Raw genomic sequence first — 24,442 nt, 5'->3', positions numbered from 1 at the left:
TGCCCCACCCACCTACCCACCCACCCACCATCCATCACCATCCATTCTTCTATTTATGCATCCATTATTCTTCATTCCATCTATCCATCTGCTGACTCAACTGCCCATTCATCCATTCATCCATACTTCCACATTTCCTTACCATCTTCCCTTTCCTCTCTTCCTCCCTTCCTTGTCCCTCTCTCCTCTTCTTTCTTTCACTGAGCATCTGCGTTATGCCACACAGTCTGCAGAAATCATATATCAAATCTGTCTATTGAACTAAGGCTCGGCCTTAAAGAGTGAGGGATTTGCACAGAAAGAGAAGACAGAAGTGGAAATTCAGGCAGAGACTGAAAGATGGGTGGGGATGTAGGGGGTCAGTGAGGCAACCAGGCTGTTGGAGTGGAGATCAGTTTGCTCTGGGCATCAAGGATAATTGACTGGAGAACTTAAGCCTTGTTTTTCCTGAACAGGGAACTCACAGAGGGTTAATGAATCCTTGCTGTTGTTCATATTCTTAACAATCCGAGTGTGATTCTGGGCTGCAGGCACAGTGCTTTTCGGCCCACACATTCTCACCCTGCCTAGCTCAGGTTCTGGGTGACAATTAAACATTTGGCACTTTCAAAGCATGTTCTGCTGTGGGACATTGGACATGACCCTTCCCCTCCCTGGGCTTCAGTTTCCCCATCTGTAAAGTTAAGAGGCTGGTCTAGTGACCCCTGAGGACCTTTCTGGCTCTGACTTTTGGGGACTTTCAGGAGGGGACCTGTCTTTGAAAAGTGAGGCTTGAAGCCCAGGTGGAGCTGGGATTAAATCCTGGCTGAGCAGCTGCCTTGATGTGGACTCTTGGGAGTGTCCTTAACCTCTGAATCTTCTGCATCTCTAATGTGGGATGGTCAGTCTCAGTTCTATTGGCTTTAGCAGTGGGCAGGCTCAGACGGGCCCATGGACACTGAAACACTTGGCGCCGCCCATCTGTTGTGTCAGCCTGGGTTCTTCCAGGATGCTTGGCCCAGGCGGGCAGCCTGGCTTGGGAAACCAGCGGGTGGCAGAGCTTTCTAGGGGAAAGGGGACCCAGGTGCTCCAGGCTCCCAATTGCCTCCTGAGCCTGCCATCTTACCTGCCAGCCCTCTCCCTGGCCCTGTGTTGGCCCTGCCTTTCTGGTGACAGAGGCTGAGGTCCAGGTCACTTCAAGTGTCAGCTTCTATTCCTAGAATTGACAGCCCTTGGCTCTGGGAGACTTTACCTTGCCGTGCACAGGTGGCCGAGACTGGTGAGGAGAAGGATGGGAAAAGTGAAGGGGCTGGTGGGGGAGGGTGTAGAGAGACAGGGAAAGGGGGGCAGGGGACACAGGACTCTTCCAGAAGGAGAGAAGCCCAGCCCTGGGCAGACCCTGGGGGTGAGGGTGGGGCAGTCTGAGAATCATAAGGAGGGCGCCAACTGGTCACTTGACTGTGAGCCTCTCTAGACCTCAGACTTCCTACCTGTGGCATGGGGAGGTCCCTGACTGTCCACTCCTTTCTCCCAAGGATGGTAGGGGCCTAGGAAAAGACTCTAGACATCTAGAGGAACACTTGGCATCCCTTCAAGGGGAGAGGCATGGGAACACCTTAGGATATAGAGAGGGTTTGAGGAGGCCCAGTCTGGCTTTGGGGCTGGACAAGAGAGGGAGAAAGAGTTCTTTCTCGAGCCTGGACCTTCCCCTCCACCTCCCTGCCCTGCCAAGTCTCTCCTAAAAGCCAGCATCCCTCAAGAAGTCTGAGTAAATGAGGCTCTTAAGCCAGTGGGCATCAACAGTACTTCCTTTTCATTGATGGATATGAAAACTGTAGGTGAAAGTTTAAGGACACACAGGATAAGTTGCACTAGTCTCCAAGTATGTTCCTCAAAGTATTTATTAGTTTTGGCGAGAAAAACAGTAACATTATGGTGGAGAAATCTAGCAAACCCCACCTTAGCCAATGAACAAGGTCAAAGTCACCGGCCCTGAGACACATCAGTGCACGTGAGATGCCTGAGATGATGCATGGAGGCAGGTACAAGGACACTTCTGTGGTTGTCCTGCCAAAGTGCATAGCCTCAATCTGATGCTGAGAAAATCTCAGAAAAACTCAAACTGAGGGATATTTTAGAAAATAACTGACCAGTGCTCTTCAAAAGGGTCAAGGTCTTAAAAAACAAGGGAAGACTGAGCGGCTGTCACTGACTGCAGAAGGCATGATAACTAGTGGGGTAGAATCCTGGATTGGATCCTGCAACAGAAAAGGCTCATTAGTGGAAAAACAGATGAAATTTCAAGTCAAGTCTATAGTTAATTACCAGTATTGGGTCAATGTTAATTTATTGGTTTTGATCATTGTACAATGTTTCTGTGATATGTTCATATTAGGGGAAGCTGAGTTGAAGGCTACACATAAACTCCGTACAATTTTTGCAACTTTTTCTGAAAGGCTAAAATTATTTCAAAATAAAATGTTAAAAAACAAAGAGAGAGAGAGAGAGCTCTTTCCCAGAGCAGCTGTCTTTTGTGAAGGAAACGGGGTGATGGGAGGAATGGATTGGAGACCTGAGAATCCTGTGCTTCCTAGCTGCCCTTTTTAAAAAAATTAAAATTTTTTTGTTAGTGGAGGTAATGGGGATTAAACCCAGTACCTCATGCATGCTAAGCACACGCTGTACCACTGGGCTATACCCCCAGCCCTCTGGCACCCTTATATGTTGAGCTAAAAGCGACTCCCAGAAGTCTTCCAGATTTGCCCTGCCCACATCTTATCACAACAATCTCTTCAATAAATTTTCACCACTGCTTCGGCAACGTGGGTTGTTATGGGTCTGTTCTATGGAGTAGTGGGTTGAATAGTGTCCATCGCAAATTCATGTCCACCCGGAACCTCAGAAAGTGACTTTATTTGGAAATAGGGTCTTTGCAGATGTCATGATGGGAAGGATCCAACGGCGATCATACTGGATTGGGTTGGGCACTAAATCCAGTGAGCATCTGTATAATAGACAGAGACACACAAAGATGATGGTCAGGTGAAGACAGAGAGACTGGAGTTTTGTTGCCACAAACCAAGGCACACAAGGAGCTGCCAAGCTGGGAGAGGCAAGGAGAGGTTCTCCTCCAGCACCTTCACGTGTGCTGCTGGCACCTGAACTTTAGACTTCTGGCCTCAGGAACTCTGAGAGAAGACTTTCTGTTTTGTTTGTTTGTTTGTTTTTAATGGAAGTAATGGGGGTTGAACCCAAGACCTCATGCATGCTAAGCATGCCTTCTATCCATGAGCTATACCCATCCCATCCAACTTTCTGTTGTTTTTAACCATCAAGTTTCTGATAACTTGTTACCACCATCCCAGGAAACTAATACACACTGATTGTACTTCTCTTATGTCTGTTCATATCTTCAGTCGTTTTGATGTGTATCCTCTCTTCCCTCTCAGGCTGGGGCCTTCCAAAGGGCAGAGACGGTCCCTTCTATGCAACTGGGCTCTGCCTCTGTCCCCAGGCTGGGCTGTCCTGAGGTCCCCTCCTACCTTAGGATCCCATCCCCTGTGCTCAGCCGGGCATCAGCACACAACGCGGGCTCTGTGTGGGGCTGCCTGGCCCTGCCACGTCACCTGTTTGCATTGGCATTGGTTTCCCCCCACCAGGCTGGTACAGGGAGATTCACCAACCACAAGAGGCACCACCGCAGGCTCCTCCTTTATCCCCAGTCCCCCTTCCTGCGGCGGCTGGAGGAGGGGCAGGGAGGGAGCCTCTTTTGGGTCCCACTGACTCAGGTGAGAGGGAAGAAGAGCTTTCCCTGTGTCCCGTGCTCCAGGGATTCTATCTGTGGTTCCCTGCCGGGGAGAGAGCCGGGGTGGCGGGCGGCACAGAGGAAGCGGGCGTCGGGCTCTTGCGGTCCCTGAGTCCCTTGGGATGTTGCATTTTTCTCTGGAGAGCACCCCCCCTCACCTCTCCACCCAACAGCTGACAGCAACATGTCTCCTAACAAAAGCGTTTTTTCCTTCAGCCAAAATCCCTGCTGCCTCTCACTGGGGAAATTGCAGGGCTGGGCTGAGGTGGGGGACCAACCTCTGGAAGAAGATTAGGAGTGTCTGTCAGAGTTGGTTGGGGCAGGGTGGGGCGGGGCCCTCGCTTACTCACATCCTTGAGCGTCCTCAGCCGGGCAGATTTGGGAAGCCCTCAGCCTCAAGTGTCTGCCTCAGCATTGTCTTCTGGGCTACTAGGCCCTCGTGGCGGTGGTGGCGGGTGGGTGGGGAGGGCGGCTCCCTGACTTCTGCTTTGGTGGCAGTTGGGGTGGGGGGAGAGGGAGGCTCCCCTTCCCTTCTGGGAGCAGTTGATCTTAGGAGGAGTGTTGGAGCCTCCAGCGGGGGCTGTTGGGGCCTGTCTTGGGAGATGGGACGTGTCAGGCAGCCCCAGACACGACCACATTCCTCTCGACATGCCTGCCGGGGTCTGTGCAGCTGAGGGGTGGTGGGAGGGTGGGGTGAAGCCAGAGGGGGTGCCTTGGGAGGTTGTCTGGGAGACGTGGGATAGCTGAGGTCCCAATACACAAACCTCCAAAGCAGCCAGATGGACACCTGGAAATGTCCCCTGATCCTTGGGGCCTCAACCGTCAGGGACCCTTGAATCCATTCTCAGGTCCCTGCACTGCCCCCAACACCCCCCAAATGCAAACATCCTTTGGGTCAGCTCCACAAGCATAAGCATCTCAAACAAAGTTACCTGAGCCAGACCCTCCCACTGGGGCTGCCCTGGGGGCCTGAGAAGACATCTGGGGCTGGAAGCAAAAAGGCCCCTTTCAGTCTTGTTCCAGGGGTTCTATTCCACCCTCTTTGGGGCCCAGCCTGGGCTACACCAGTGCTACCCAGACTTCATGCCACACTCAGCTGACACACAGAGCTGACTCTGCAGTAGGCAGGGTGGGTGGTATTTACTCCCACTTTACAGATGAGCAAGCTGAGACCCAGAGAAGTGTCAGATTCTGGGTCACTCAGGGGTAAATGGTAGAGCCAGCACCCAATCTGACTCCATGCTCTTTCCAAATGTCTCCTGTAATACCATCTGCCCTTGGCCCGACTGAGCAGCCAATGCCATGGGCCCATCCACAGGTGTGTGGAGGAGCTTAGGGTCTGTGCCCTGGGCTAGGGGGAGCCACCTGGATTTCCCTTTACTAGGGGTGTCAAGGTGTAAACCTGAGCCACCTGAATCCTAGTTGAGAATGCTTCAGGGATGTGACAGGACCCCTAGTGTGGCCCAGCAGGTCAGACTTGGGAGGGTCTCATAGTTGGTAATGCTGAGGGGTGATCTGGCCATGCTGGTGTCCTCCAGCCAGGTGCCACCTGGAGTGGTGGGCTTCTCCTAGGTGAATGTCAGAGGCCCACCTAGTTAATGGGGAACTAACAGGTCGCTAGGTTTGTGGTGCACAGAGGCCCTACTCCTGCCACCTGGCTGAGCCCAGCATGTGGGCTCTGGAGAGCCACGCTGCTGGGCCCTGAAGGGAAAGTGTAGCCTGCAGGCCCACACCTCCTCCTGTGAATCACACTTGGCGGGACAAGAAATCCCAAACACTCTGAACAATGAGTTTCCAGTAAAATATGACAGACGTGATGAGGCGGCGAAGAGGAGGGATCTGGCTGGGAGTTGGCACTGGCACCTGGATGACGAAAGCCAAGGGGAATGGAAAATGCCAGGCCCGCCCCTACCCAGGAGTATAAAGAAGCCCTGCATCCTTTTCGAACTCAACCTGAGCACCTTTCCCTTCTCTCTTCGACTTGCTCGCTCGCTCACTCACCTCTCTCCTCGGCATCATGACCACCTGCAGCCGCCAGTTCACCTCCTCCGGCTCCATGAAGGGCATCGGCGGTGGCTCCAGCCGCATATCCTCTGTCCTGGCTGGAGGCTCCTGCCGGGCCCCCAGTGCCTATGGGGGTCTGTCTGTCACCACCTCTCGCTACTCCTCCGGAGGGGCTTGTGGGCTGGGAGGTGGCTACGGTGGTGGCTTCAGCAGCAGCAGCAGCTTTGGCGGGGCCCTGGGTGGCGGCTTTGGTGGAGGATACGGTGCTGGCCTTGGTGGTGGCCTTGGTGGTGGCTTCGGTGGTGGCTTCGGTGGTGGCTTTGGTGGTGGTGATGGGCTCCTGGTGGGCAGTGAGAAGGTGACCATGCAGAACCTCAACGACCGCCTGGCCTCCTACCTGGACAAGGTGCGCGCCCTGGAGGAGGCCAACGCCGACCTGGAGGTGAAGATCCGCGACTGGTACCAGAGGCAGCGTCCTGCTGAGACCAAGGACTACAGCCCCTACTTCAAGACCATCGAGGACCTGAGAAACAAGGTGGGTGGGCCAGGCAGCGGGAGGTGCCATTCCTGCCACCTCACTCAGGAGCAACAGGTGCCTCACACCACCGGCAACTTCAGATTCCCAGACAGGACAGCCTCCAGCCCCGGACCCCTTCTTCTAGCTCTGAATGCCCCCAGTGGAGCTGATCCATGAGAAGAAGGCCTCCCTTCCCGCATCTTGCTCATGCCTCTCTGGGCCCCTGATCCTCAGACCATGAGAGACCAGGGATTCCTACCCTTACAGAGGAAGAAGTTGAGACTTTGGGCTGTCTGCCCAAGGTCACACAGCAAATGAATGGCAGGACCAGGGCTAGAACACTTGTGCCTCACCTGCCAGGACAGGAGACAGCTACCTGTTCTCCAGCACAGGGGAGGAGCGAGGCTGTAACGGGACCAGGCTAGACAGCCAAACCGCTCATTAGCTCATTAGTCTGGGCTGTGGCGGCTGCCGCCCATGAGCCCTGGCACGGGCGGCCCCTCCCCACGGCCAGGAGGGCGTGGAAAACCCACAGAGACAATCAGTGGTGGCCCACCTTGCCTGCCCTGCACAGGAGGGGGCTTGTGTCATCTGCCTCCAGCCCCCTGCTCCCTGCTCCTGCTCCCAGGTCACACCAGGGTCCCTCCCTGGCTGATCCTGCTTCCCTTGATTATCTGACTGATGCTTTGCATGGATTAGAGAAATTAGATGATAGCGGAAGGAACTGTAGCCAATCCAGGGCTCAATCTACTTTTTTTCCCCTCTTCTATTTCTTTTCTAGTCCCCTGTGCCAGCTGGATCTCAATGTTTGGGAAAGCCCCACTTGAGGTCCCGTGCTCTGTGGACTTGAAAAGGAGTGTCTGTCTGTGCCTTCAGAGGACTGGCAGGGCTGGCTTGTGCAGAGAGAGGAGAAATCAGATTGGGAAGGAGGCCTGGAGAGCTTGGTCACCCCTCCTCTGTGGGCGGAAAACTTGAGGCCCTAAGACATGTCTCAGGTTTTGCAAGTCGGTGGTTGAGCCAGGACCAGAACTCAAGGGCTTTTTACTCTAAGACCAGTGCTCTTTCCATCTACTCTGCTGACCACGGGTCAGCCACATCCTGGGTCCAAGCTGGACCACTGGGGGTATCCTTTAGGCCACTGTGGTAAAGGCTTGTGGGGAGTAGGGGGGTCAGGAAAAAGCATGAAAGCAAAGGCCTGATGCAGGTCTGCAGTCAAGTCTGGCTGGCGCTGTCCATTTGACCAATGACCTGTGCCCTTTCCACCTGCAGATCCTCACGGCCACCGTGGACAATGCTAATATTGTGCTGCAGATTGACAATGCCCGCCTGGCTGCTGATGACTTCCGCACCAAGTGAGTTTGCAGTGGTGGCCCAGAACAACCAGTCTCCCCTGGGTGGGGCATTTTTGGAGCAGTGTTCCCTAAACAGAGCTGGCGAGGCCTGGGATGGCTGTGTGAAAACCCCTTGGGGGTGCTTATAAAAATACATGACTCTTGGGCCCCACCCTTAGGATTCTGATTCAGTTATTTTTAACAGGCTACCTGGGTGATTCTGAACCACAGCCAAATTAGGGAGCCACTACTTTAGGGAGAGACACTCCCCACTTTTCCACCTGCCCCTGAAGTGTAGGAAAGAGTCATATTTGGGGGCCTTGTGTGCTACTGGTTGGCTGAAGCCAGGAGCATCTCCCCTTCGTGAATTCTATAGCATGATGAACTATCTTATTCCCTGCACCACCCTCCTCCTGCCCTGGAATGTTCAGATCTGAGCAATAATGGGCATTGTGTCCATCTGTGCCACTTTCAAGATTGGGTCCCTAAGCCACCCACAGGGTGTCAGGTGTGGGCAGAAGCTGTGGAGGGGAGAGAACAGAGCCTTAAGTGTGGCCAGGATGGGCCTCTCATTCCTTTCCCCCGGGTCATTCCAGGTACGAGACGGAGCTGAACCTGCGCATGAGCGTGGAGGCCGACATCAATGGCCTGCGCAGGGTGCTGGACGAGCTGACCCTGGCCAGAGCCGACCTGGAGATGCAGATCGAGAGCCTGAAGGAGGAGCTGGCCTACCTGAGGAAGAACCACGAGGAGGTGAGAGCTAAATGGAAGCCAGCTTAGAGGGTTAGCTGGGAAGGAAGAGATGGAACTGAGATGTTGGAGGGCAATGTTCAGGCCAGGAACACCTCTGACTAGGGACCCTTGACTGGATGCCATAGTAGGTCCCTGACTGTGGATTGTTCCTTGGATGTGCAGGAAATGAACGCCCTGAGAGGCCAGGTGGGTGGAGACGTCAATGTGGAGATGGACGCTGCCCCTGGCATAGACCTGAGCCGCATCCTGAACGAGATGCGCGACCAGTACGAGAAGATCGCGGAGAAGAACCGCAAGGACGCCGAGGACTGGTTCTTCAGCAGGGTGAGTGGCATTCAGAGGGGAAGGGACCTGGGGTGCTTGCCTCCTGGGAGCTTCCAGTGCGAACGATGTTTTTTATTCTGCAGACGGAGGAACTGAACCGCGAAGTGGCCACCAACAGCGAGCTGGTGCAGAGCGGCAAGACCGAGATCTCCGAGCTCCGGCGCACCGTGCAGAACCTGGAGATCGAGCTGCAGTCCCAGCTCAGCATGGTAGGGGCGCTATCAGGCCTGCAGTAAGCCCAGGGCCCTGGGGGAGGGATGACCACCTTCACTCACCCCCAATCTTTGTTCCTTCCCTCACAGAAAGCATCCCTGGAAAACAGCCTGGAGGAGACCAAAGGCCGCTACTGCATGCAGTTGGCCCAGATCCAGGAGCTGATCAGCAGCGTGGAGGAGCAGCTGGCCCAGCTGCGCTGCGAGATGGAGCAGCAGAACCAGGAATACAAGATCCTCCTGGACGTGAAGACCAGGCTGGAGCAGGAGATCGCCACCTACCGCCGCCTACTGGAGGGCGAGGATGCCCAGTGAGTGCCCAGGGCCCCCTTCCAGAGCTGCCCCCACTGTTAGTCACTGCCCCTCCGTGTGTCTAATGATCTTGCCCTTTTCTATCTTCACAGCCTCTCTTCCTCCCAGTTCTCCTCTGGCTCTCAGTCATCCAGAGATGGTAAGACTTTCCTCCTTATCAAGCCTGGACTCAGGACCACCCCTGTCTCCCAGCAGGTCTAGGATGTTGGATGGGGGCTCTGGAAGGGTAGAGCTAGGGTTTCCTCACCCAGTATCCCTTATGCACCTCTTTGGGAAGAAGAAGCCATTTTCTAACCCCTCCTTAGGGCTAGGAGCTGGTGGCCCAATGTTTGTGGTGGACCCCTTAGTTTTGGCAGTCAGCACCGTGGACAGAGCCCCACATGGGTCTTCCCACCAAGACCAGTCCATCTGGGCAGATCTGGACTGAACCAAACTCTGAGTTATTAGAAATCTTCAGTCTGGGAACTCAGACTCTGCCCCTGACCTTACGGAGCCCAAGTCTGAAAGAAATGTGCTGATGGTTGCAATGCTGGGGCAAGGTCAGTGGGTGAAGTGGTAATCAGGGGAGAGGGCAGCAGGGAGACAGTTCATTTAAGTCCCTGCAGCTCCTTGGCCTCCTCACTCCTGGTTTTTTCATTGTTTGTCTTTCGCTGGTAACACCCTCTCTCCCCTCTTCCCCAGTGACCTCCTCCAGTCGCCAGATTCGCACCAAAGTCGTGGACGTGCACGATGGCAAGGTGGTGTCCTCCCACGAGCAGGTCCTTCGCACCAAGAACTAAGGCTGCTCTGCACTGCTGAGGCCTAGGAAGCACTCCCACCATGTGGACACAGATTTCACTGGGGGATCCCCTCTCCCATCTCCCTGCACCCAAGCACTTCACACCTGAGCCCTGTTTCACCCTTGCCCCTCCCAGCAATCAATAAAGCTTCATTATCTGAGTTGCACAACTCCTGCATCTGCCTGGTCATTGTCAGGAGTGGAGGTGGGGAGAAAGCGGGGGAAGCATCTCCTTGGAGCTCTCAGAGCATCTGGCTATGGCCTCTGGGGCTGGGAGAAAGGACATGGGGGCGGATTGGGCTCAGGTCCCAGGATTGCTTTCATCATCTCAGAAGATAGATGTGTGTACCAGGTCATTTGTGGTGTCTCCTGGGGGCATGGAGGAATGTTTGTTCATTCAGTCACTCATCCATTTACTTATTTATTCCTTCATTCATCAGATATTACTGAGTGCCTTTTGTATGCCAGGCACTGTGCTAGGTTAAGGATTCTTACATGTTTGTCTTCAGGTATTCCTCTGAGAATATATTGAAAGCTACAGATGTCTTCCCACACATTTGCATATAATTCATGAGGTTCTTGAGTTTCCTAAAGCTTATCAATGGAGGTCCATGAACTCTTATGTTTTACTGAGAGTTTTGTCTCCCTCCATCCCACCTGCTCTTGTCTCCAGAGCTGGGTCTGAATCCTGCCCTGCTCTTAGTTGACATAGAGCAAGTTGATTGGCATCTCCAAACCTCAGTTTCCACATCTGTAAGTTGGGTACAACAACAGTACCTACCCTGGGAACTTGTTGTGAGGATTTGCTGGAGGATTCACATGTCAGAACTCTAGCACAGTGCCTGGCACGCTGCAGTCTCAGGGCACGGCTATCAGTGATGCTGTGTGAGCTACCTCTTATACATGGTGACTCTTGTCCATAATGAGGGCGTTTTTGGAGGCTTTAGGAACAGACTGACTGGTTTCCAACCCTGGCTCTGCTCTGAATTAGCTCTGTGACCTTGGAGAGTCTCAGTTTCCCCACTTGTCCAGTAAGCATGGTGAACTCTTGCTTCTTGGAGTTGATATGGGAACCCAGTGAGTGAATGCACATCAAGACCCAGGTTTGTAGGAGCTTCCTCTGGTGGGGAGTGTCCTTTCCTTTTTTGGGGGGTGGGGGCTGGAAAAGGAGGAGGAAGGGGAGGATCTCGCCTGAGTGAGTAGTGGAGATTCCAGAGGTAGGTAGGGCTCACTGCCCCGAGCTAGGAAGGAGTTGACTAGTCACTATGTCAATTTCAGCAGCTCATTCATTTGGCTGCATGAATGAAGCTTTGAGGGGGAGTCAAGGGTGGGACTAGGATTAAAGAAGAGTTACTCTTTGAAGGAAAGGGGGCTAAAAGACTGGGCTTTGGAATCAGACATCCTGATTTGGAGTCGCGGCTCCTACACTGAATAACCCGGAAGAGTTTGGGCAAGGTCCTCTTTCGCAAAATGGAGAAAGAAAACCCTCACTGCATAAGGCCACGGAAGATTAAATGATCTCATGCAAGAATGAGTTTTATCATCGTGGTTGGCACATAATCTGCTCTATAAATGGAAGCGTAAGAGCATGAGTTATTAGGAAAAGGAATGAAGTAACATTGGTTTCTTTTGACCTCATCTTCACCTCAGGGAGGAGAGATCTAGAACTCTGAGATGTCATTTTACCTGAGTTTTCACTCTAAGAAAGGTTGATCTAGGGTGATCTTTGGGGGAGGGTGGACCATTATGGAGATGAATGACAGTTTTAGAGGTAGGAGGGGACAGTTCAGGGAGGAGGGAAGTTTGAAGGAGAGTGGGAGGGATGGTTTTGTGGCCCGAAAAGTGGTAGGACCCTGGAGGGGAGGGACTGTGTGATTCTTGTAGGGGTGCTGGACCCTGGGGACCAATGTTCCCAGCTGGGCAATGAACTCAAGTGGCATGGAATCTGGGGAGTGGTCCACATTCAGGAGGGCAGAGAGCAAAACGTATCCACAGTCACTGATGAGGACTGAGGTCTGGAATACTCAAGACTGCGTAAGAATCCCCAGACATCACTCTGCCTTGGAGGAGGTGCCAGATTAGAGTTTCTACTCCCAAAGAGGATCTGCTTTAGAGGAACATAGAAACGTGAGATTTCTTAGACCTGGGTGTGCTGGGTCAGTCTCCTCTCCTCTCGAGTGACTGCCATTGCTGTTTGGAGGGAACCCAGGGACAGCGGGCTTGCTTGATGGTAAAGGTGCACCTGGGGGCCACCTGGCTGAGAGCAAGCTCAAAAGTGGGAGGCAAGGAATTCAAGCAGTGTGCTATGAGGTGGTCTAACCCTGTGTGCTGGGCCCTAGAGGGAAGGCAGACAGGGCAGCTGTCCCAGGGTCCCCCATGGAGTCCCACCTCTCCGGTGTCCCACCACCACCATCATACTCCACTGAGAAGAGTGGAGCCAACACTTTGGGTCCAGCTGCTGACCAGTGCTCTTGTCTCTAGGGCCTGGTGCTACAGGTCCCCAACTAAAGATCTGAGTCATTCACAGTGACAAAGACAAGACCGCCTCCCCTGCTGCCACCAAGGTCTAAATGACAGGAAAACAAGAAAATGACTCCATAACATGGTCTAGTGGGGGCAGCAGGAGCCACCTCTCAGGGTCCTGGGGGTGGCCATGTGGCCCCTCTGGCTCCACTTTCCCCAGAGCAATTAGGAAGGAGTGATCTTCTCCTGCCCTCAGCACAGAGAAGGGCAGCGTAGAAAGGGCTATGCAGCCGGCTCCTCCCACCTCCTCCTCTTCAGGGTACAGGGACCTGCTTCAGGTCCTACAGACGGAAAAATGGCTGAGCCCAGCCCCGGTTCCTGGTCAGGCTTGTGCTTCATTTCTGTTCTGGAGTCCCTCAGGATGAAGCTAAAAGCCCAACAGGACCAGCACAAATTTTTCCTAGCTGACTCCAAGGTTTTTGTTTTATGGGATAGGGTCCATTTTGAAATTCCGAGTCCCCTTTAGTCTGGGGGGCTCTTTTATTTTTTATTGTGAAAAGACCTCAAATGTGTTCAGGGACCTTTCCAGGCAACAAGGGGCATATCTCCCTATGGTTACCTGATCAGGTGAAGCGGCTCTGCCCCATGGCCGCAGACGGTCTGGTTTGGATAATGTAGCCAACTAGTCCTGGTTGGGATCAGAGGAAGCAGGCATCAGCTGGTACCACAGGGGGCAACCCCAAGGGGGTCTGAAGCCCAGGAGCCTGGTGGTCCCGATGTCCTGACAGAGAGAGAGATAGAGAGAGAGAGAAACAGAGACAGAGAAAAAGACAGAAACAGAGTAGGAGAAAGATAAGCTAGTGAAGGTACTGGGCTAGGAATAGGCAGTGAGGCTCATTCATTCATTCATCCATTCATTCACATGTATTTATTGAAGCTTACTCTTCTAGGTGTGGGGAAAATTAAGGATGAATTGAGCCAGACTGCACAAGGAGAGAGACCAAGTGAAGAGGCTGGGGGCGGGGAGAGGGAGCCCCAGGACTTGTGCCCATCTTAGCTCCTACTCACTGCAGGACAAACCTGCTCCACCTCCTTCTCGTTTAGCTCTGTGACTGTGGCCAAGATACTTACCCTCTCTGAGCCTCAATTTGCTCAGTTGTAAAACGATTATAAAATTAGTACCTACCTCATAAAATGACACTGAAGATTAAATACTACGGGCAGGCAAAGCAAGGGGAATCTTACCTGGAGGCCAGGAGGGTCCTTAATGGAAGAAACCATGGTCCTCCAATCTTGGTGTGCCCTCCTCCCCAGCCTCATGTAGCACAGGTCCTCGATCTGAATGCAGGCTCAGCAGACAAGAGGGATGGACTTACTATCCAGAGGGCTGTGAACTGAATTTGTCCACACAGTCCAAGGGGAAGTCAGGGACAGACACAATGCCACTGACAGTCAGGAAAATGTCCCTCTGTGTGCCAGACTCACACCCCCAGCTTTACAATATTATCTCTTTCAAGCCTCACAGCAACCTGGTGAGGTCAGAACTATTTTTCACCACCCAAATCATTTTCTTGACAGCTCACTGCCCTATGGCCAAGTTGGCCTTCTGCCCTTGCAGTCACGGAGCTCCTTCCCACCTCAGGACATTTGCACATGCTCTGCCCCAGCCCCCTCCCCCACAGGATTCTCTTCTGGCTCATTTGTATTCACCCTTCACTCAGGTGTCTCTTTCTCAGGGAGACCCCCCCAACCCTGATCTCTCCAACCTGGCAACAGCCTTCATTATGTGCTCCCCATTTTCCCACTGACAGCACTCAGGCCAGTTTTGAATTACACATTTATTCTTGAGGGTCTGTTTTATCCCATAGTAGCCCAAGAAGGTAGGGGCTCTGTCTGACTTGTCCATCACCTCATCTCGAGGACTTAGGACAATGCCTGGCGCATGGTAGGTGCTCAGTAAAGGATGAATCCAAACTTACAGTGAGGAAATTGAGATTTGGAGAGGGGAAGAACTTTACCCAAGAAAGTAGAGGAACCTGGTTTTAGACTCAGACTTGTCTGGCTCCAAAGCCAGCGCCCCGGTCCTCTGCTAGTTGTGTCATCACAGACACAAGGCTGGGGTGTCCAGACTCAGGGGAGACCTATGAGACCCGCCCCATCCCACCCTCCCTTGCCCATGCCCCTTGGTCTTGCTGAGGGGGTTGGTGGGTTACTCCAGACCCACCTGGGGGCCATCCTGTCCCTTTTCCTGAGCTGTCTGGCCCAGGGAACCAGGTTGGGCAAGGTGGGGTCAGAGATGAGGGAGGCTGACAGAACCCTGGCCAGAGCAAGTGATTTCTTCTTCTAGGGTGTGTGACGCAGCTCGCTCTCCTATCCTCTTGGGGCTCAGGAGCTTCCCTGTGAGTCCACCTCCAACACCCACCATGGGAAAACTCCGGAGCGTGAGTGAGGAACAGCGCACGCTGCAGCTCAGGAAGCCCTGGTGCCTGAGACCCGGGGAGCGTCAGCTGCCTCTGCAGCCCCATGGCGAGGCCGCAGCCCACACCACAGTGCCAGCATCCGCGTGCGGCCGTGCCCTTGGAGCGCTGAGCGGTGGGAGAGAAGGGGCTGCAAGGACTCGGGCATACAAAGGAATGGGGAAGGAACCACGGAGTTCCACCTGCAAGGTGTCCCCAAAGGCAGGGAGATGGGGACTTAGGGGACAGGGCCAGCCTTCCACTGGCCACGGGAGCCCCACAGCTGGCCTCCCACCTCTCAGCTGCTCCCCCCGACTTGCTGTCTGTCATTGAGCCCAGGTGGGGCTGAGGGAGGGCCCTGAGTCATCAGGTAGCTGGCTGCTGGGGGCGGGAGGGCAGGCGTGGCGCGTGGGTCCGCCCCTCCATTAGGCACCTAAGCAGGGCCCAGGCGCCTGCACATTCTGTCAGCACTGATTCTTTACTCATATCTTCGGCGCCTGCCACCACCCTGCCCAGCCAGACTCCCCACCTTCACTGTTCTCCCTGCCTCTCTCCATCCTTCTGACTCCTCTGCACAAGAAGTGGAGTGGACTTTCCAACCCATGTCTAAGCATCACTGACTTTCCTTCACCCCAAAGTTAGGATCCACCATCCTGGCATTGAAGGTCCATCTTGCTTTTTCACTCCAGCCCTATCTCATGCCATTCCCCGGACCCCCTAACTAAATCATACCACGCCCCCACACAACCCAGGAGAGTGCTCACGTTTGCAGCTCCCTCCAGTTGAAGTGTTCCTCTCTGTCTTTTCTACCCAGAAAAGCTCCTACTCCTCTTTGGAGACCATCCATGCGCCCCTTCTCTGAGAAGCCTGCCTGGGTCTCTCCCTCTGGCTTTGCACTTTGCTCTGTTACACTTTCCACACTGCGTCTCGGTGCCCCCCACACCCCGCCCTACGTTGACAGTATGAGCTCCTCTACCCCTGTGCCACTTGTCCCTACGCCCAACTGTGTCTGGTTCAAGTAAGATCCCAACACGAATGGGATGAAGGGAGATAACTGGTCATTCCAGGTAGGAGATGCCAAGTGCTGAAAAAAGAGCTACAGGTAAGAAGAGAGGCTGGGGTGGTCAACAATGACTTTTAGGAGGTGCCCTGGGTGGATAGACCTGGGTGCCCGAGCTGGATGGAGGAGAGGTTGGGCAGAATGGGGGGGAGCAGGAGAGGGGACAGCCAGCAAAGTGGCACCTCTGGGACACTGCATGTACATTCCCTGCCGATGCATTCATGGCTGGGGAGCCTAAGCACCAAGGCCTGTCTGTATCAGGGCATCTGAGACCTGCCTGGCTGACCAGAAGCTCCCCGCTGGGCACCCCGATCAGCTGGCTCTCATGAAACACGGCCCATTTCCAGCCCTGGTCCCAAGCCCATCAGTCACTGCCTTCAGCCATCTCTTTGACTTCCCATCTTCCAGGATTGTCCTAACTCATTCAGCTCAGAGCAGCAGACCCCAATCCTCAGAATTCCACTGCAGTTGCCCGAAAAGGCTGACATCCTGTGGGGACCCCTCCCCTCGTCCACCTCTTGGGACCCGTGAGATGAGGACTTAACAGTTTATGTGCTCTGGGTTGGCTGTCAAACCTGGTTCTCCCCTGAATTTTGAACTTACCTGGCTGATTCTCTGCCCCGCATGGAGGGAAACTTGGTCACAGCCAGCTCCCTTCCCTTCTTTATGAGCTAAGAGGGCCTAGGCCTTCCTCCCCGATCTGGCCATCCCTGCACATCTGCTCCAGTGCCTGCTGCTTCCTCTTGAGGCTGACTCTGCTCACACCATCTGGCCCTCCCCAGGGGATTGGGGGAGCGTTGGGCTGGAGAGAGAAGGAGCTGCCTCCCAGCCCCACCCTCCCCACTCCTGGGGCCTTGGACTCAGTTTCCTCATGAGAAGCCCCTTTGGGAAGAGACGTCAGGGGCCATAAAGACAGTGCGTGTCAGCCCTACCTGGAGGGGCCCCTTGATAAATGCCTACTCTTCCCCATGTTCAGCCCTGCTCCCCAGATCTGTCAATCCTCCAATACGAAGAGGAGTTGGCAGTGCTGGACAGCTCCTGCGGCCTGGCTCACCAGAATATGCTCGGACTTTCTGCCAGGGACAGGGGATTGTTAATTTCAGGAGGGCAGGATAAGTCACACATCTCAGCATCCTTCCCAGGGCTCCGCATGGGCTAGGCCCCTGGAAAAAGTCAACGCCATACCCACTGCTGGGCTCTGCTGAGGAACTAAGACAGTCGAGCCACTTGCCTTTCTGCCTGAAGGTCAGCTAACACTAGCGTTACTTCATTTATTCAGTCTACTCTGTCCAGAATCCTTCTCCTTCATGCGAACTCTGCTTGCTGTTTCAGAATGCTGGGAGTGTGTTGCTTTGTTAGTGTCTCAATCTTTCTCCCATGCCACTCATCTTTTCCATCAGACTGGAGACTCTGAGAGCAAGGACTGGGCTCACCATCAGATTGGGCTCTGTGAGTCCAGGGGCCAGTCTCCCTACCCACCCAGGCAGCTCCCCCAACCTCTATCGTAACTCCTTGGTACTCCAGTCCCAGCTCACCCACAGTGGGCCCCAAGTCGGAGTGGAGAGGGGTGCAGACAGTAATGATCCTCAAAGGAGGAGGTGACTCTGCTCCTGGGAGTTTCTGTCTCAGAGGGGCTAAATCTCAGATCTACTGTCAGGGCAGTGGACACCAAACTCCAGGATCTAGGCCACCCCTTTGGCAGCAGAGCTGATTTATGGTGCTCTTGACAGCCAAATATCATTAAATTACTTCACACAATGGAGAGAGGCTGGCTGCCTCCAGGCTGTCACCAAAGGACGCTGAGCCTGGGGCAGCTTGGAGAAGCCCAGCCACCTCCCGTATCTCAGACCTCCTTTGAGTCTGTCTCAGGGAGACCGGGGCAGACAGAGGGCACACCCAGGCGTGCCACCATCAGCTGGGGGTATAAGTAGACATCCTCGGGTTCAGCTCCACATCCTGCACTCTGGAGCCGGCAGCACTCCTACAACTGCTCCCACCCACGAACAGAGGATATTGCCATGAGTTGCAGACAGTTCTCATTGCCCTGCGGCGGCTGGAGCGGCGGGGGTCGCGGTGGAAGCTTTAGGTCGTCTGTCAGCCGCTTCAGCTCCTCGGGGGCTGGGGGAGGAGGGGGCCGGTTCAGCTCTACCAGCAGCTATGGTGGGGGGAGCTCCGGGGCCTGTGGGAGGGGAGGTGGCGGCAGTTTTGTCTCCAGCTTTGGCCAAGGATCTGCGGGTGGCGTTAGTGGTGGTAGTTTTGGTGGTAGCTTTGGCGGAGGCTTTGGGGGCTTTGGAGGTGGCTTTGGTGGTGGTGTTGGAGATGGTGGCATTCTGCCTGCGAATGAGAAGGCCACCATGCAGGAACTCAATAGCCGGCTGGCCTCCTACATGGAAAATGTGCAGAGACTAGAGAAGGCCAACAGCGACCTGGAGAATAAGATCCGGGAGTGGTATGACAGGCAGAGGCCCAGGACCGTCCAAAAGGATTACTCTCGCTACTATGACACTATCGAGGATCTCAAGAAGCAGGTAGGCCGGGGAAACACAGATCTGTCTGTCTGTCTCTCACACGCATGCGCACACACTCCCACACTCACTCCTGCCCTTTGTCTTCCCCAAAGGCAAGATGCTGGGTTCTAAGCTCAAGCAGTAGCCAGACTGTTCGTCTTTTTGAAACTTAAACTTTTATCAGAAACAACTCTTGGCCTGGCCTCGGTGGGGAAAGCAGAGCCAGTGTGGAGGGAGCACAGCAATGGGGCTTCCCCCATCCTGGGTCTGCCACCAATTCACTGTGTGATGTTGGGAAGCCCAGCATCCTCTCTGGACCTATTCTCCTATCCATTAAAAAACTTTTTATTGTTTGTTTGAAAAAATCTTTGGGGGGAAGTAATTAAGTTTAAACCCAGGACCTTGTGTGTGCTAAGTGTGCACTCTACCACTGAGCTCTACCCTCCCCACTCTCCTATCCATTTAATACGGAGGATAGGCAGACTAGCTCTCAGGTTCTGATGGTTTAAAATTTCTGTAATTACGTGAAAAAAAAAGGGTGCTGCCACCCCAAACAGGTAGGTCATATGGCTCAGGAGAGGGGAGCATCTGCCTGTCTCTCCTCTCATCTCTTACGAGTTCAGAGCTTTCCAGTTTGGAAAACTAGAAATCCTATCTCTCCCTTCCTACTTCTCCTGGGCTCCTATAAGGACCTGTCTTGATTCTTCCAGTTTTCTTGGACCCAGATTTACATGCTGGATGTTCAAGTGATGGAGAGGATCTAGAACTCTGGGCATGGATAGAAATCATCTATCTACCCATCACAACCATTCACCCATCCATCCATCCACACGTCCTCTATCCATTCAACTGAATGAGCGAGTATCCTCAGTGTTGCTCTGGGCAGACAGAGTGATGTCCCAGACTTGGTCTCTGTCCTTGAAGAGCTCAGAGTCTAGCTCATTCACTGTTTCCACCTGTCCCCCTTGCTTCTACACCTTCTGATGAACAGCCTCTGGGTATCTTGTTTCTACCCCAAACCTCTTCCATCTATTTATTCATGTCTAATCTTAGCCATCCTTCAGGGACCAATTCAATTACCACCTCCTCCCTGAAGTCCTTCTTGATCTCCCATAGCCACAAGTCAACTCTTCTTTCCTTGAACTCTTCTAGGATATTTTGGACTTTGTAGTTGACTGTGGGCTCCTTGAGGAGCAGTTATTTCATTGATCTCTAAACCCCATAGTGTCCTTTGTAGTAGATCTTCAAGTATTTGTTGAATGAATGAATATAAGCCACACTGAACATCCTTGTTGGAGGCTGTGAGGGGTGAGGGGTCTGTGCCATATAACAGTGGTAGGAAGCTCCTCCAACCTCTTGGGCATCTTCCTGGATGGGATCGTCACCTCCTACGGCTTTTCTTGGCCTCTTGCCCTCCCAGAAGTGGGCCACAGCAGGGGTGCATGGGTCCTATGCCATCTCCTCTTTTTTAGATTGTGTGCCTCACGGTGGGCAACAACAAGACTCTCCTGGAGATTGACAACAGTCGCATGACCCTGGATGACTTCAGGATGAAGTGAGTCCTGTTCCCACTCCCATTGCTGCCATCAATCCTTCCTCCACCTGCTAGTGCTCTGGAGATCCCTGTGGGGGCTTGTGCCCTCTTGCTTATGTTCTACCCCTGGCTGGTCTGCAGGTTTGAGATGGAGCAGAACCTGAGACAAGCAGTGGATGCTGACCTCAATGGCCTGAGAAAGATGCTGGATGATCTAACCATGCAGAAGTCTGACCTGGAGATGCAGTATGAGTCTCTGCAGGAGGAGCTGATAGCCCTCAGAAAGAATCACGAGGAGGTGGGATTCTGGCTACTTACTGCTAGTGGGGGAGAGGGAGGAACAGAAGTGCAGGGATGACTTCGGGTGGAGGGGAGCTCTGGACCACTGCCGGGGAGACACACTCTCCCTTACTCTTGAGGAGGACATTCCCATCCTATGGTGGTGGTTGGGTTTTGACTTCACACCTGTGACCCATCCAGTCTTTGCACCCTGGGGTGAGCAGAGGGAGAGGACTGAAAAGTGATAGAGAGTCTCCCTGACCACATCCCCTTCTTCCCTGGCAGGAGATGAGCCAGCTGTCTGGGCAGAGCACTGGGGATGTCAGTGTGGAGATGAATGCTGCTCCTGGCAGAGATCTCACTAAGATCCTCAACGACATGCGCGAAGAGTATGAGCAGCTCAGTGCTAAGAACCGAAGGGACATCGAGCAGCAATATGAGAGTCAGGTGAGCAGTGGAGGACTCAGAGTCAACCCTCTATCCCTCCATCCACGCATCCTTCCATTTGTTCCTCCACCCACCCCTCCATCTCTCAGTCCAGCTGGGTGTCTCAGTCATCCTTCTTCCAATTCATTCACTGCCCACGAACATAATTATTGAGCAGCTTCTCAGTGCTGTGTTTCATGTGAAGTGCTGATGTCTCAGAGATGAGCCACACAAGATTGTTGCCCTCGAGAAACTCTCACAGTTTATTGCGTGTGTGAACAAAGGCAGAGCATAAACATCTTACATAAGACTGTGTGCTATGGGACCCTAGTAGTGGTACCCGGTGAGCCCCTCACACTACACTGAGCTCTTTGGCGACTCCCTTCCTCTTGGGTCTCCATCATCTAGTGTAGAGGCTGGCACATGTAGGCATGATCTGTAGTGTGTGTGTGTGTGTGTGTGTGTGTGTGTGTGTGTGTGTGTGTGTATTTGGGGGGCCAGTTTGAAATAACATTAAAAGGGAGTTTAGAGATAAAGTGTGAAGACTCTTGAAGCCTTGCTGAAAGGGAATGTTAAGTTAAGAGAACTGGACAATCCTGCCTGGCTGGAGGGACCCAGAGCTCAGGACAACTTGTCCTTGGCTTTGGCCCCATCTTGGCTCTGGAGGTGAAGGTGCTGATGAGTGGGGAAGAGCCTTCCCCATTACTGCCTCTAGCCTAGCCTGGTCCTCACTGAGCTTTGGTGTTTGCAGATGAGCCAGATCGAGCAGGAGGTGATGTGTTATGGCCAGGAGGTGGAGTCCAACAACAAGGAGGTGACCAAGCTTCGGCACAGCGTCCAGGAGTTGGAGATAGAGCTGCAGGCTCAGCTCAGCATGGTTGGTGTTCCTTCTCTGGACCCTCTGCCAGGGTGGGACACAGGAGGCTGGGCACAATCCCCGGGGGCAGGAAGGGGAGCAGTTATGAGGTAGCATCCCTCTCAGAGCCTCTTTCTGCTCCCTAGAAATCAGCCCTGGAGCAGTCCTTGGAAGATACAGAGAAACGCTACAGTCTCCTGCTGCAGCAGGTCCAGGAGCAGATCAGTATGCTGGAGGTCCAGCTTGCTGAGATCCGGGCAGAGACTGAGTGCCAGAATCAGGAGTACAGCCTTCTGCTCAGCACCAAGATGCGGCTGGAGAAGGAAATTAAGACCTACTGCAGCCTCCTCGAGGGCGGCCAGGAGGACCTGTAGGTGCCCCAGGACTCTGTGGAACCCTTCTGTTCTTCTGCACAGAGGCAGCTGGGAAAGCTCCTGTACACAAGGGTCTGATGGATTGAGGATTTCTTCCTCCCATGGGGGGAACCTCAGGGCATTTGGGCTTTGGGAAAGGAGGATGGTAACAATGAGAGAAGGGACAGCTCTCTGCTCTCGGGAGAGAAAGGCTCTCCCCTTCCAGCTGTGGTATCCGCCCAGCCTCTGTCCTCTGCTTTGCAGGAAGAAAGACTTAGGAGGACTCACATTACATTTGGGTCTTCTGTCCGGGTTCATTCTTGTATATATATGTGAGGTTACTCATTTCATATCTGTGTTTTCTTCTCAGTGAATCTCATGGAACAGGACAAATCAGCTTTGGAGGTGGCAGAAGAAGTGGATCTCAGGGTGGAAGTGGAGGCACTTATGGAAGAGCAAGTGGAGGCAGCTATTGTGGAGGAAGTAGCTCTGGAGGGGGAAGTGGAGGCAGCTATGGAGGAGGAAGTGGATCTGGAGGAGGAAGTAGTGGCAGCTGTGAAGAAGGAAGTGGATCTGGAGGAGGAAGTGGAAGGCCATCCCAGTCTCAGTCCTCTTCCTCAAAATCTGGTGGCTGTGAGACACAAGGTAAGGGACAACTCTAGGTTGTGAGGGGTGGGGGAGGCACAGGTGATACCTGCCAAGGTACTGCCCTTTTTGAATATCTTTGTGCCTCTCTGGGGAATACATATTCTAAACAGAGCTAGATTTTAGGGTCCATCTTAGCGAGGTGCCATAGACTTGCCCTTGTTTCTGAATTTATCACTATTTTTGACAGAGCCTTAGGTGAGGCTAGGACCAAATTTACACATGGCCCAAGTCTCAGTAGCATAGGAGATGGGTTAGAAATTGTGTATCACCTTATATATTTCCCACCACACCCTATGAGGTGGGTGTTGTTATTATTCCATCTTAGAGAAAAGGAAAATGAGGGTCAGAGAATTTAAGTAACTTTCTCAAGGTCACAAAACTCATAAATGAGAGCTCAGCCCTGGGGGTGTTCCAGACCCAGTGCTTTGAATCATCATGACGATGGGGACTCCTGGGTCAGCCATGGTTCAGGTAGAAAAGAGGTTCAGGGGTGTAGTCAATGACTGGCTTGTATAAGTCAGTTATATGATGAAACTGCCAAAAGGAGCATATGTTAAAGATAATAATCTGAATGCAAGAAAGAGCCGCACAGCTGAAGTGGTCTCTTAGTCAGAGACAGTTTCCCCTTGTGCATGTTGAACCTTGTAAAATAAAAACTTAATATGAGATTGTAGCAAAAGTCTGGGTAACATGACTAGGAATGTTTGGCTCAGAAAAGCCTTAGGGTGCCTGGGAGCCATCCTTCTCTAGAGTGTCTGATGTGGTTTTATGCGTCATCTTCAGGCAGAGGTTACCTCAATATCCAAGGCATTTACTTAAAAAAAAAAAAATGTTGAATGGAGGAGGGGTCTGCCTCATGAGGGCTCCAGCCTCCGAAATGTGAGAACATCCGCCAGCTGCTGCAAGAGAGCTTCAGGAATTGGGTAGGGGCCACTAGGATCCCAGGATCCTTCCATCTCAAGATTCTTCAGCTCTTTGAGCATCAATCTCCTTGTTCTCTTAGCCCATTTTTCTCCAAGTCCCAGTCTCTCTGTCTCCTGCTCTAAGTCCTCTCTTCTCACTCTCACCTCCCTTCTATCTCTCTACAGGCTACCAGATAACATACTAGAAGCCCTGTAAACCTCCGTGGCCCTAACCCAGCTGAGCATCCCCCAAACGGGCAGACCCTGGATGAAGCCTACCCACTGCACTGTGGCGATGAGCCCTGGGGCCCATTTGGGATGGGGCTGACTGGACAGTTGAGCCTCTGGCTGCCCATTGGCCCCCTCCTCTGGGGGTTGGGGAGATCTCTCTTCCTCTGGTCTCGGGGTGACCCCACTTCCTGTCTGATCTCAAATTCCCAATAAAGCTTTCCTATTGCAAATCGAACTTGGACTTGGACCCATTTGTTCTTTGGGATTAAGAAGGGGCAGAAAGGAGGTGAAAGGAGAATCAATTGAATCCACTTTAAAAGTGTTGGTTAGCTTTTCTATCAGTTAACTTTTGCTTGGAGCAAAGCAATCCACAATTTCGTGGCTTAAAATCACAACCATTTATTGAGCTCATGGGTTTGCAGTTGGCAGTTTAGACTGGGCATTTCTGTTTTCCTTTAAGCATCTGTGGTACAGTCCGAGTCAGCTAGGTAGCTCTACCTCTGGGGCTTGGCTGCATGCTGGTTGGGGGTGACGGGGTTGAAAGAACCACATGACTCTAATCCTCCAACCAGCTGGCTTAGGCAAAGTTTCCAAGATAATGCAAGGCCTTCTAAGGCTTGGGCTCAGAGCAGTCACTTTGGCTGCATGATTTTGGCCAAAGCAAGTCACCACTTCAGCCAGATTCAAGAGCAGGATAAACAGACTCCTTCTC

At 53.1% G+C, this 24,442-nt stretch overlaps 2 protein-coding genes across 2 annotated transcripts; both read left to right on the top strand.

The window, feature by feature from the left end:
* The first annotated feature begins 5,627 nt into the window (after nucleotides 1–5,627).
* On the top strand, nucleotides 5,628–10,185 carry LOC102516515 (keratin, type I cytoskeletal 14). Its single transcript, XM_006178700.2, has 8 exons — nucleotides 5,628–6,323; nucleotides 7,575–7,657; nucleotides 8,233–8,389; nucleotides 8,552–8,713; nucleotides 8,797–8,922; nucleotides 9,016–9,236; nucleotides 9,330–9,376; nucleotides 9,919–10,185. Exons 1-8 carry the CDS (start codon nucleotides 5,802–5,804, stop codon nucleotides 10,014–10,016), a joined length of 1,416 nt encoding a protein of 471 aa, XP_006178762.1. The 5' UTR covers nucleotides 5,628–5,801; the 3' UTR covers nucleotides 10,017–10,185.
* Nucleotides 10,186–18,012: 7,827 nt separating this feature from the next.
* On the top strand, nucleotides 18,013–23,933 carry KRT9 (keratin 9). Its single transcript, XM_032498112.1, has 8 exons — nucleotides 18,013–18,522; nucleotides 19,974–20,056; nucleotides 20,177–20,333; nucleotides 20,600–20,761; nucleotides 21,492–21,617; nucleotides 21,743–21,966; nucleotides 22,320–22,594; nucleotides 23,686–23,933. Exons 1-8 carry the CDS (start codon nucleotides 18,013–18,015, stop codon nucleotides 23,703–23,705), a joined length of 1,557 nt encoding a protein of 518 aa, XP_032354003.1. The 3' UTR covers nucleotides 23,706–23,933.
* The last annotated feature ends 509 nt before the right edge of the window (nucleotides 23,934–24,442 follow it).

Source organism: Camelus ferus, chromosome 16 (assembly GCF_009834535.1).
Source record: "Camelus ferus isolate YT-003-E chromosome 16, BCGSAC_Cfer_1.0, whole genome shotgun sequence".
In the NCBI taxonomy this organism is placed as follows: Eukaryota; Metazoa; Chordata; class Mammalia; order Artiodactyla; family Camelidae; genus Camelus; species Camelus ferus.
This window is presented reverse-complemented; position numbering and strand designations above follow the sequence as displayed.